At 35.9% G+C, this 12,516-nt stretch overlaps 1 protein-coding gene and 1 long non-coding RNA gene across 7 annotated transcripts in view; one reads left to right on the top strand and one right to left on the bottom strand.

Annotated features, from left to right (window-relative positions):
- Positions 1 to 6,399: 6,399 nt before the first annotated feature.
- Positions 6,400 to 11,350, bottom strand: LOC109242824. 6 transcript variants are annotated; one of them, XR_002070448.1, is made up of 6 exons: positions 10,425 to 11,349; positions 10,121 to 10,180; positions 9,911 to 9,984; positions 7,790 to 7,912; positions 7,242 to 7,336; positions 6,400 to 6,629 (listed from the first exon to the last, which is right to left on the bottom strand). It is a non-coding gene; the product is annotated as an uncharacterized LOC109242824 (long non-coding RNA). The 6 variants fall into 6 exon arrangements; XR_002070449.1 differs by having other exon boundaries at positions 7,790 to 7,895; positions 10,425 to 11,348; XR_002070445.1 differs by having other exon boundaries at positions 9,911 to 10,180; positions 10,425 to 11,350.
- A 118-nt stretch (positions 11,351 to 11,468) lies between these two features.
- LOC109242823 (tyrosine--tRNA ligase, chloroplastic/mitochondrial-like) overlaps positions 11,469 to 12,516 on the top strand; it is a gene marked incomplete in the record, with an annotated part of 2,044 nt that continues 996 nt past the window's right edge. Inside the window, 1 exon segment of the mRNA XM_019409683.1 lies at positions 11,469 to 12,483. Coding sequence (XP_019265228.1) covers positions 11,550 to 12,483 — 934 coding nt within the window.

Genomic DNA, 12,516 nt, shown 5'->3' with positions numbered 1-12,516 from the left:
AGCCATTTACATAATGGAGAAGGTGGCCTTAGCCTTTTACATAATGGAGACTCAACTAGGCCAGTCCCTTTATCATATCGGACTGGAGAAACGCGTCGAGTGGCCGGTATGATAAACTTGTCTCCATATGCCCCTAGGTGTCCCCTTCGTCGCCTCGTTAAAAACCTCCCCGAGAAAACCCAATTGGGACAAAACTCGGGTAAGGGAAAAAGAGTACCACTCGGGAGACGCCCTTCAAAAATGGAAGTACATGAGGTGAGTGACGTTCCAGTTGTTTTGGAGTGTCTTTCCTTCCATTGTTTCCAACTGGAAAGCTCCTTTGCCTGCATCTGCTGTGATTTTATATGGCCTGCTCCAATTGGAGCCTAGTTTCACCTCGCTCGGGTCTTTTGACGCCAAAGTTTTGGCTTTGAGGATGTAGTCTCCTACCTTGAGTGGTCGTATTTTGGCTTTTCTGTTGTAATACCTTTCGACCTGCTGCTTCTGAGCCGTCATCCTTATGTGGGCCATATCTCTTCGTTCTTCGGCTTCGCCGAGGTCTTGAAGTCTACCCAAGTCGTTGTCTGCTCCGCTGGTGTGTGAATATCTCAGGCTTGGTTCTCCGATTTCGACTGGTATAATCGCATCGGTTCCGTAAACCAGCGAGTACGGTGTTTCCCCAGTGCTAGATTTAGGCGTTGTCCGGTATGCCCAGAGTACCTCTCGTAGTAATTCGGACCAGAGCCCTTTGGCTTCTTCGATTTTCTTCTTTAGTATGCTCAATATTGTTTTGTTGGATGCTTCCGCTTGGCCGTTGGCGGCGGGGTGATATGGCGTGGAGAGTATCCGTTTGATATGCCATTTGTCACAGAATTTCGTTATCTTTTTACCGATAAATTGTGGGTCGTTGTCACAGCTGATTTCTTTGGGGATGCCGAAGCGGCATATGATGTTCTTCCATATGAAGGCGATGACTTCTTGTTCGCGTATTTGGGCGTATGCACCTGCTTCTACCCACTTGGAGAAATAGTCAGTCAAAACTAATAGAAATCGTACCTTTCCACGTCCCGCTGGCAGGGGAGCGATAATGTCCATCCCCCATTTGATGAAGGGCCAAGGCGACGTTACTGAGTGTAGGGGCTCTCCCGGTTGATGTATCATGGGGGCGTACTTTTGGCATTGTTCGCACCTCAACATACTCTGCTGCCTCCTTTTTCATTGTGGGCCAGTAGTACCCGGCACGGATGATGCAACGGATAAGAGCGCGATTACCAGTATGTGCGCCACAGTGACCCTCGTGCACCTCTTCAAGTACTTGCCTTGTTTGGTGCGGCCCTAAGCACTTAGCGAGGGGTCCGCCAAACGTTCTTTTGTACAGGTCGTGATGTATTAGGCAGTATCAGGCGGCCTGTACGCGGAGCTTTTTGGCTGCCTTTTTATCGAGTGGGAGTGTCCTGTCCTGCAGATAGGAGATAACTGATTACGCCAGTCCCAAGTTAGATTTAAAGAGAGTACCTCAGTGTGATCTATGGTCGAATGGAGTAGGGTGACTATATTTCCCTTGTTGATGTTTTTGGTAGCTGCAGCCAACTTGGCTAGGCCATCTGCTTCGACGTTCTGCGCCCTCGGGATTTGTTCCAGGCGGCACTCGTCGAATTCTGGCATCAACTTACGAATTTCTGACTGATATTTCTGTAGTCTCTATTCCTTGATTTGGTAAGTCCCGGTGACCTGATTTACCACGAGTTGAATCGCAATGGAGGATAAGTCGTCGAGCTCCGTACTTGATGGCTAACCTCATTCCTGCAATCACAGCTTCGTACTCGGCCTCGTTGTTAGTCATCTCGGGGAATCGTGTTCACTGGTGGTAGCGATGTCTGTTGTCAACAGGTTCTTGATGTTGCTTTGGGGTGGTTTTTCGACCAAGCTGCCTAGGGTGTTCATCAGCCATTCTTCCAGTAGCTTCTTGACCACCGGGGGTGGTGTTTCTTTGACTGCAGACATGGAAGCTCCTTTTTCTTGCAAGATCGCCAGATCTTCAGATGGGGAGGGTGAGATTTCTCCCTCTTGAGTACTACCAGGAGTTGTGGTCAAGATGTTTTCTTTGCTGGCCTCGTTGAGGGGGCCTATCAAGTTGGTTGTGACGCCTGCTATTGCTTTCAATCTTGCGTCATCTTCTGCCATTTTTTGATTCCAATAGGGTGTGAAGGAAGGTGGTTTTCGTTTCGATATTCTAGGTGCAAACTATGATTTCGATTGCCAAAATCCCCACAGACGGCGCTAAATTGTTTGACTCGAAAGTTGGTAAATACTTTGCAAGCAAATACAATCGAAAAATAGATCAAGGGTAAATCGTAATCGAAGATAATAAGACCTAGAAATGTGAATAATATCTTTTGTTGCTTTTGATAGGTTGAATGTTCTAGAGAGTAAAAGATAGAGAGAGAGAGAAAGAGAGAGAGGGAACTTGTATTAGAAAAAATGATCAGATCCTTTACAACATTGAGGTCTTCCTTTATATAATAGGAGGACCCCCTTGAAACAATAAAATAATACAAAGATGGGTCACGTGTCCTTGAGGGGGCGACGAGTCCTAATAAATCATTTTCGCTCCGACATAGTGAGGGCGTAACCTCACTACGACCATTGTTTAGTTACGGTCGTAGCTACCGCAATGGGCAGAATTTGACCCCATACAATCACGATTTTTAGTGGATTTTGGATCGTGATACCGCACATACGCGGGTACACCTACTAGTTTAGAAATTAATAGCGAAAACTACAAAATAAATTGAGACAATTTTATCGGATGTCCTAAAGGAACAAACGCACACGATAGCCTTCCAAGAACTCTGTGTTTCCAGTTAAACACTCAACCCAAGCAGATAAAACAGCAAAACTACTCAAGGAAAAATGGCTGCCGCGGGTGCCATTAACTCTGGCCTCCGAACTTTTCTTTTCAAGACTGCTACTCAAAGTCCTTTCGCTCCCTCTTTCTTTACAAAACTCTCACTACCCACTTGCCTTTTTCTCATATTTATTAATGACATATTTCTCAAAACTTGTGTGTTTTCCATGTAATTTGCTACGTTATAGGTTTTGTGTTGTAATCCATGTAGTATTTACATGATTCTAATTCTATTATGCAGTTCTCATCATAATTTACATTGGCACATGTAAAGTGGTTTATTGGCAGCAAGGGCGGCTCAATAAAATTAGTGGCCTAAAGCCAGATTTTAATAAGAGACCTTATATTTTTTTTATTAATACATATGCATAAAAAAGTTAGTGTTGCCATTTTTCATATTTGGTATTTATAGTATAACATTCTTAAATGATAAAGCCTTTAACTTCACAGAATAGTATTATTATTATTATTATTATTTTTTATATTAGTAAGAGCTAACTTAAATATATAAGATGTTAGACATGTATTTTCAATATGTCCCCTTTAATATTTTTACAAAAAAATATATTTACTAATATGAAGATTTAAGTAATTTAATTGAAAGTTCTAAAATATTTTTGGTGTTAAGGAGTAGACAATCTTTCTTTTTTTTCTTTTGTCCAAGGTTTTCTGTACTTTTTTTTTTGTAAATTTTAATATTGTCTAACTTGAAATAAAATCATAAAATTCATTGCTGAAATTTTTTTTGGACCTATATCAAAGCTTACTAGTCTCCTACTTGAGCTACCTGTTCGTTCATTCTCAATCAAATTTTATGGTGCTTCAATTAAGATAAAACAAAAATTAGTGAATGAATTATTTAGTTATAAAATGTGAATGAAGCTGGTTGTAATCTATAAATAATTGTTGATCATTAACTGGGATGGCTCAACGGAACTAGTGGTTTGAAACTAAAATATATTAGAGGACCCTTAAATTTCTGTCATAAAATCCATATACTATTAAAAAAAAGTTTACATTGCTTTGATTTAGTGGTAAGATAGCAACGTATAATGTGTGGCGCACACAATATGGTATTGAACTCTCCCCTGTATAGAAATGTAGCATTAAGTGAAAATGCTTGAGCCTATTATCAGTCATGTTTTGAACCTTATGTACACTTATCTTGGGGATTTCTTAGTTAAAAAAGATGAGATACAAAAAAAATTATTTTCTGATGTGTGGATCAATCAAATATGACAAATAGAAATAGCTAATTTAGAGAATCTGAATTGAAATTAGAAATTAAAATAGTGAAAAATATGAAAAAGACTATACATAAAGAAGAAGAAAAATAGATTTAATGAGAAGGTAAATATATTATTTAATTTAGTGAGAGAAATTTTTTATCCTATTAGATTATTCAATCCCACCTCTACCAAGTTTCAAAAAAATATTAAAATATAAAATATTTTATCAATAATTATATAAATATAAATTATATATATAATCATACTTTATATTTTTTGGGCCTTAAATATTTGGGGGCCTAAGGCAATAGCTTCACTTGCTTTACCCTAGAGCCGCCCTTGATTGGCATGAGGTTTAGTGATGCATATGTACAAGGTGACATGAAATTGTGGCCTATTAAGATTATTCCTGGACCCGGTGATAATCTAATGATTGTTGTAAACTACAAGAGTGAAGACAAGCAGTTTGATGCTGAAGAAATCTCTTCTAGGGTGCTGACAAAGATAACGAAAATTGCTAAGGCCTACATTGGCTCAACTGTCAAGAATGTCGTGGTTAATAACTTAATGTGACTGCATACTTCACATATCCATACATTATGACATGGAGATGATTTATGTCTAATTATTGAGTAGCAGTTTAAGTATTTGCCTAAGTAGGAGTTAGCCTTTGGAGCTATTGATTACTCTATGGCATGTACAGAATGAAAACTTCATTCTCGATTCTACGAGAATTTTTATGAAAGCCTTTCATTTGCTTCTCTTCGATGGAAGTTTGATTTTCCCAGAATGTATACTACTAATTATAATTATGACATCTGCTACTATTGTTGATGCCGAGAATAAAAATTATAAAATGAAAGCTCTACCTTTGTTCTTGCTTATCTCATACTTCCTTCCAATTGTCAATATATAGGCTCAATAGTAAAAAAAAAAAATTCTAAATAATATTTTCTTTTCAAATGTTATATCTTAGCGCAACGCGCGGGTACAGATACTTTTTATAGAGAATAAAAGAAGCAAATCAACGTTATGATGACAAGTGTAACAATATTTTAGGACAAACATCCTAAAAGTTTGGAGATTCAAAATTATTTAAAAAGGAAAAAAAAATGAAATAATTGTCATAAAGAAACTACAACTCAAACATGGGTGAGTTTTGGTTTAGATAGTTAATTTCTTTGTTTCTTTTGTTTAAATTATTTTTATTTTTTATAAATAAAAAGTGTATTTACTTATTAAAATTCAAATAATATTATTGAAAATAATAGAATAAAATTTAAAATTGAAAACTATTTTAAGAGTAATAAAATATATATTTTCTATTATATTACGAAAAGAAAATAGTAGATAAAAATATTAATCAAAGTAATATGCTAATAAAAATTCCTTTTAACAATGTAATAAAAATTGGATAATATAATAAAGAAATATACCTAACAAAAAGTTATTCGATCATTATAAATCACTTCAACTTAATAGAGATTTTATTCATTAAAATTCGAACAATATTATTGAGAATAATAGAATAAACTTCTAAATAACAAAAATATTTCAAGAGTAATAAAATATAGGACAAAATATTACTAGCATTGGATAAAAATAAAGAAAAATAATTATTCGATGACTATATAATTTAATGATTGGGTATATCGTAGTTTAAGAGAATAATTGAAACTTATTAAAATAATACAATTTATTGTTCAAACAAGTTGGATCATAATTTAATTTTAAATAATATATTTTTTAATATTGATCCTCCCAACGACTATTACTTAACAAATTAACTAGATGGTCAGTGCCCGTGCTGCTATGCTTGGGCCTATGCCTGACATCGTTTGTGCTCATTGTACAAATAAATGATTACCAAAATAAAATGTTTGACAGAGTATGCTTGGGAGAAATTCAAAAATAGCCAGATTTACCACTAGTCGTTGAAAAATAGAAGTTTCAAAAGTCATCGAAATTTAACCACTTTAAATCTGAGCGAAAGCACTGTTCAAAATCCGGAAAAATACGCCCGCAAATTTTACGGGAGTTCCAGCATAAGTATGCTTGAACTCCCGCAAATTTTACGGGAGTTCCAGCAAGTATAATTGTCCAGTATAATATACTGGAGTTTGGAGCACTGGTGCTCCAGTCTCCCGCAAATTTTACAGGAGTTAGCAAAGTATACCGGTCCAGCATAATATGCTAGAGTTCGTACACAAATGCACCAGAACTCCCGTATATTATACTGGACCGGTCCCTGTTACAGCAAAATAGTGGCTATTTTTCATTGACTTGATAAACGCTGGCTATTTTTCATTGACCAGTGTGAAAACTGGCTATACCATAATATTTTAACAGTATGCTTCCATCATTCAACGGATTACAAAAACTAAATAGTTTGAAGTCGGATTACAAATGGAAAAACTCCAAAGTAGATTACAAAAACTAAATAGTTTCAACGGTTGATGCAAGTCGAACCAGGTAATGCTCAATCAATCTAGAGAATGCTTTCCACTGCTTCTCTGAAACAAAGTTAATTAAGTCAATTAGCTAAATGGTGCAACTTGAAGAATGTTTTTATTATAAAATTTTGGGCATCATACAGTAACTTGGAGGATAACTATTATATATTGGACAATAAGCAGAACTTTCTTGATCATATTTATGTAAAAGCAACCTTCCAGAGGAACAAAAAATTAGAAAACAACATAATGATGTTACGCATCACATTAAAAATCAAAAAATTGGAGATAAGAGAGATAAAGGGTAAAATTTCAAATTTGGAAGGCTCTATGGTAATTACAAACGTGAGTCAACAGAATTTCTTTTTTAAGAAAATATGGTTTTTAATCAATATTTTTAAGAAGAAAATATTGGAGATGCTGAACAATACATTTTGAGAAATTTTTAAAGCTTCAATTGTACCTCTTACTCCAACGAAAATACCATAGGATCCTAACCTGATGCTATATATATTTTAAGGGCAAATTGGTATAAAAAAAACATTCAACTTTTTCCCAAGTAGTCTCTATAAGTTTCAGCCTATAAGGAGAAATTTTACCATCAGTAGCCTTAGAGTACTAACTTAATCACCACTGACTAATAAAAATGTCAATCGTAGGATAATAGAATACCTCATGACTTTTGTGGTGAGATAAGCTACAAACCGTCCTTACCCCAGCATTGGTGCACTCCTTGCCTTCTACAGCACCAATACCATATTGATCTCCTGCCAAAATGATTTATGCAAAGGAATCATCAGTTATATGCTAAAGTAAAATAGAAATTTAACTTAAATACAGTTAACTTGATGAACTCTTGGGTAAATATTTTGTAATAGACTACAATTTATGATATTGACAGGTAAATATTTATAGCAACACAAGGGGTTCAACCTATACAGTACACACACTCGGCCCCACCAAAATGCAAAAGAAAACCTTGTAACACCTCCGCAAAATCCTACTTCAACTTGAAATCCAATAAGAGAGTTTCCAATGGGAAAAGTGTGAAAATATAGTAGTCCATTCAATAGCTACCAGAACATTTATCACATTAAAGGCGCTTTTCCTAAGTTGAAATCTGAAGATGATGACTGGTGCTATGCTACTCATACGATACAAACTCTAAAAATGTATAATCTAGCTAGGAATATCCTCGCTACAGGATCCTTCCACCTTACCACTAAGTTTCCATCTGTACACACTCTAGCAAGATGCATCTTGCCCAAACTATCATCTTTTTGCATGTTATTTCACCATTCTTAACCCCACTTCTGCATTTAGAATCTGCCAAAAAATAATAGCTATGACCAAACAATGATCATGCATAGTAAGTCAAAAGCCTTAATAAATGTGACCAAACAATGATCAAGTACAGGAAGATAGATATTTACAATAATAATAATAAGACACGGATTATCAAACAATGACAAAAGCAATATTACTCACATATTATCATGGAGGAATGATCCCTAATCTTCACATTAAGTTTATATTAGATGAGGGGCCGTACTATGATCGTTCGTACTCCAGTTTATGAGCCGACAAAGGTTTGTCAGAAAAAATATTGAACTCAAAACCCCAATTTCATACCAGTTGGCTATTCAAGTAAGATAACAGTAAATAGTTTCTCTTATTTGAGAGAAGCCAAAGGAGAACGATACACAAGTAAAGAGTCAAGCAGAAACATAACATTATTTGGCTAGCCTCCTAAAGCAGAGTCTATGTCAACTTCATGTCCCCCATAGAAAGAAAAATAAGCCTAAAGTAGGAAATTTATGAAACAGAAAAAAATTCAGCAAATAAGAAAGAGTCCTTCTCAACTGAAAATAAATATATTTGCAAGAAGAAAAAGCCTTTTTCAGCATTTAGATTGTAATAGTGTCATCAGTGACGTGGAGACAAGGAAATATTTATTAGAACATTCAAAAGTTTAGCTGGATAAATCAAAAGCTAACAGAGACATAATAACATAAGTGTATATATCCTGAATCATAGACTTTAAAGTCACATTACATGGGGTTTACCGTGTATATACAAAATCTTGTTACTTCGATCTACCCATAACAAAGTGTGTAGCGATAAGACCATTATCTACAAAGGTGGATAAGCTTAAGCCATTATTCAGCAAGCTACAGAAGGAGAAAGGTGAGAAAATACATCTTAATGGGTCAATATAAGTTCTAAGCTCAAGAACTTTGCTTTTTCAACTTCAGTTTTAGCATCAGGAAGCAAGGTAGTCACTTCAGTCGCTATAATTCTGCAACATCGAAAATGAAACAACAGCCTCTTTGGTTCATAAATATTCACCATAACGTTGTTCGGAAGCTTTCTCCTATCAGGGGATAGATGTCCTATCTCAGGTATTAAATTGTAAGTAATAGATGTCCTATCTCAGGCATTAAATTGCAAGTAATTCAATAAGCCTTCCTCAAACCTATTAAAAGGAGCACTACTCAAAGTCCGCTATACATCAATATTATCATTAAACAGTACGGAGTTTAGGTCATTTGAGAAATATAAGGAACCTAAGAGTGTTAAAACGCATTAGATAACTCTAACTTCTATCAACATATTTAGTCGTGTAAACTATTGATTTAGCCTACAAACTATGATACTCACGTCTAATTCTAGTGCTAGTACATTCAGAGATTATATTTTGACAGTAAAAAGGGGGAAAATGTTACATATAAGAATTGTTTACGCAAAGAATTTGTAGTAAATATCCCATATGACGAACTACTGGCCATAGTATCTGAAACAATACTCATTTAGCTATTTTGGCATAACTTTATGTATGCATAACAAGAAAAAAGTTCTGTTGAAATTGCATTAGTTATATTGAGATAACTTTTATGTAAACCTAACACAAAAATAAGTTTTGTTAAAATTGCATGCTGATCAATGTTCATTTCTAGACCAAATGTAATCATTAATAAAGAAGAATATTCGTCCAATAATCCATCCATCAAATTAAGTTATCTTAAAGTTCTTAATGCATATTGTTTGGACCTGGAAGAGAAACAAGATACAAATGTTATGATAATAATCCATTACCATTCCAACAATGCAATATTAGTTACACCTTTGATTCATAATAATCAAGCTACATAACCAAAAATTACAACACTGGCAATTAGTGTCGTTTAAATAGAATAATTTGCCTGAAAAAATCAAGGTAACCCCCTAAAGTACCAAGAGTCAAGCTCCAAACCCACCAATGTTATGGAAAATAGTAACATACTGAGTTTGAACAATTCATACAGAAATGAAACATCATCGAAAAAATTAAATTGACTTACCAATAAGGTGCAAACAAAAAGTTCACAACGATCTTCGTGGTATAATCCAAGATTGTACTTCTGTAACCTTGTTCCTATCTTGGTTAAGTGACATTAGATACTACCAATAAAGGATAATTCATCATCTCACAACCAAAAGATTGCAGTAAATTCCTTTTTCAGGATGGACGGACAAATGCCAGATGAAATGAGGAAGGTAAATGTCCTTACCATCCATGAATTTCCGCTGCTAGAGCAAATACACCAAGCCCGACATAGTAAATGCATTTTCTTCAACAAATGGAAGTAGAAGGATCCGTAAGAACTTGCAAATTAATGCAACGGAGCAAAGAAGAAGAACCAAAAACCAACAGATATCATAACCCACAAAGTCAAGAATAAATGCATGCAACACTATTACTATACAAAAATCCAACAAAGCAGTTTGAACAAACACTAAAAACCATTCAAAATAGAAAATTAACAAAGAAGAGACCACAAAACTAAAAGGTCGAAAATTAGAGCATAAACTAACCTCAGCGGAGTGAATCAACGGGCTCGTCTGCAACTCTCTCCAGAAATGTTTGAGTCAAAACCGAACAGGAACTGAAAAGCGGTAATTTTAGATTCTTCATATGAAAGAGTGCGATTTAGCAAAGGGCTCAGATTCGGCTCAATTTATTGGAACACTAATAGGCAACTAAAGTTCTGGGGCAGAAGATTGTTGTTTGAGAAGTAGTAAGGTTTTTTGGTCAGCACTTGATAAGGAAATTATTTCAAAGGTCCAACAAATTACTGTCAACCATTAGCAATTTTATGAGAAAATCTGCATGCGTACAATCCTTTGAACAACAAAAATTACAAATTAGAAAGGGGAAAACCAAAACATTGATTTTCAGTAGATGAAAAAGAACATGATGAGGGAATTAATTTTCTGACCAAAAATAGGCCTTTTGTTAATTCCGAAACCTAGCAAACATACATGCATCTTTAGATCCCAGCAAGAGAGTCCTAAAGAAAATTTAACAAATACGCACCAAATCCCTATAAATCAAGAAACAGGTGAAGGAATTTTTTTTTACCAAAATTAAAAAATACAGTAGACGCCATAGACAAACTTCAACCAAAACGGAGAACTTTTGCAATGAAAACCATAAGGGATAGGTATGAAGGAAAATGAAGATAAAGATAGAGAAGAAACTTCTAGAGTTAGAGATGGCCGTTCAGTTGCATCCGACAAGGAATTTACAAATATAAAAAATACAAAACACAAAGTTCTCAACAGAACAAGAACATAAGAATGACCATATGTGAAGAACGAAGGAAGGAACTGAAAAAGAAAAAGAAGAAGAAACAGAGAGTGATGAAGAAGAAGCAGAAGCTAGAAGAAATGGCCACATCCGGGGAGTGCAATCCAGTTGTATCCAACAAATGAAACACGTATCAGTAAGCAGGGACACAAAAGGTTGAAATGCAAGCACCAAAATGGCCATAAAAAATGATGTTATTACGGAACTACCCTTCGTCGTACCAAAACACTCACTTATTATTATATAGTTAAATAGCGAAAACTACAAAATAAATTGAAACAATTTCCAAGAACTCTGTGTTTCCCGTTAAACTGTAACCCAAGCAGATAAAACTGCAAAACTACCGGAAAATGGTTGCCGCCGGCGCCATTAACTCTAGCCTCCGAACTTTTCTTTTCAACACTACTACTCAAAGTCCTTTCGCTCCCTCTTTCTTTACAAAACTCTCACTACCCACTTGCCTTTTTCTCCCCAATAACCACAAATTTTCCCATCGCCCCTTTTGCTATTCGTCTACCCAATTGATATCCCAAGAAAATCGACGAACCGAAAAATTGCAAAACCCGAATGAGAAAACCGGACCCAATGTTCTACAAATTCTTGAAGAAAGAGGGTTACTGGAATCAGTGACCAGCGACTCTCTCCGCTCCGTTTGCTCCGACCCGAACTTGGGTCCATTGAAAGTGTATTGCGGGTTTGATCCGACTGCCGAAAGCTTACACCTTGGTAACCTTTTGGGTATAATTGTGCTTTCTTGGTTTTTACGTTGTGGGCATAATGCTGTTGCGCTAATTGGTGGCGCTACGGGTCGGATCGGTGACCCATCTGGGAAGAGTTTGGAGCGACCCGAGCTTGATTTAGTGACACTTGAGAAGAATATATCTGGCATTGGAGGTATTATTAAGAAGATTTTGGTTTGCCCACCAGATGTTTGTGAAGATGCCGGAGAGGTGAAAATTTTGAATAATTATGATTGGTGGAAGGATGTGAAGTTTTTAGATTTTCTGAGGAATGTGGGGAGGTATGCAAGAGTTGGGACTATGATGTCTAAGGAAAGTGTGAAGAAAAGATTGGAGAATGCAGAGCAAGGGATGAGTTACGCTGAGTTTACATATCAGCTTTTACAAGGTTATGATTTTGTGCATTTGTATGAAAAAGAAGGTGTCAGTGTGCAAATTGGTGGTAGCGATCAGTGGGGTAATATTACTGCTGGTACTGATCTTATCCGTAGGCTTATTGGAAAATCTTCCGAAAATGGAACTGTTGTTGGCAGTGTTCCTGTTGAATTTGACAATTCGACCTCGCTCGAACTGGGAC

The sequence above is a fragment of the Nicotiana attenuata genome, unplaced genomic scaffold (assembly GCF_001879085.1).
Source record: "Nicotiana attenuata strain UT unplaced genomic scaffold, NIATTr2, whole genome shotgun sequence".
Classification (NCBI taxonomy): Eukaryota; Viridiplantae; Streptophyta; class Magnoliopsida; order Solanales; family Solanaceae; genus Nicotiana; species Nicotiana attenuata.
The sequence above is the reverse complement of the archived record's forward strand: the minus strand, read 5'-3'. Positions and strand labels throughout refer to the sequence as shown.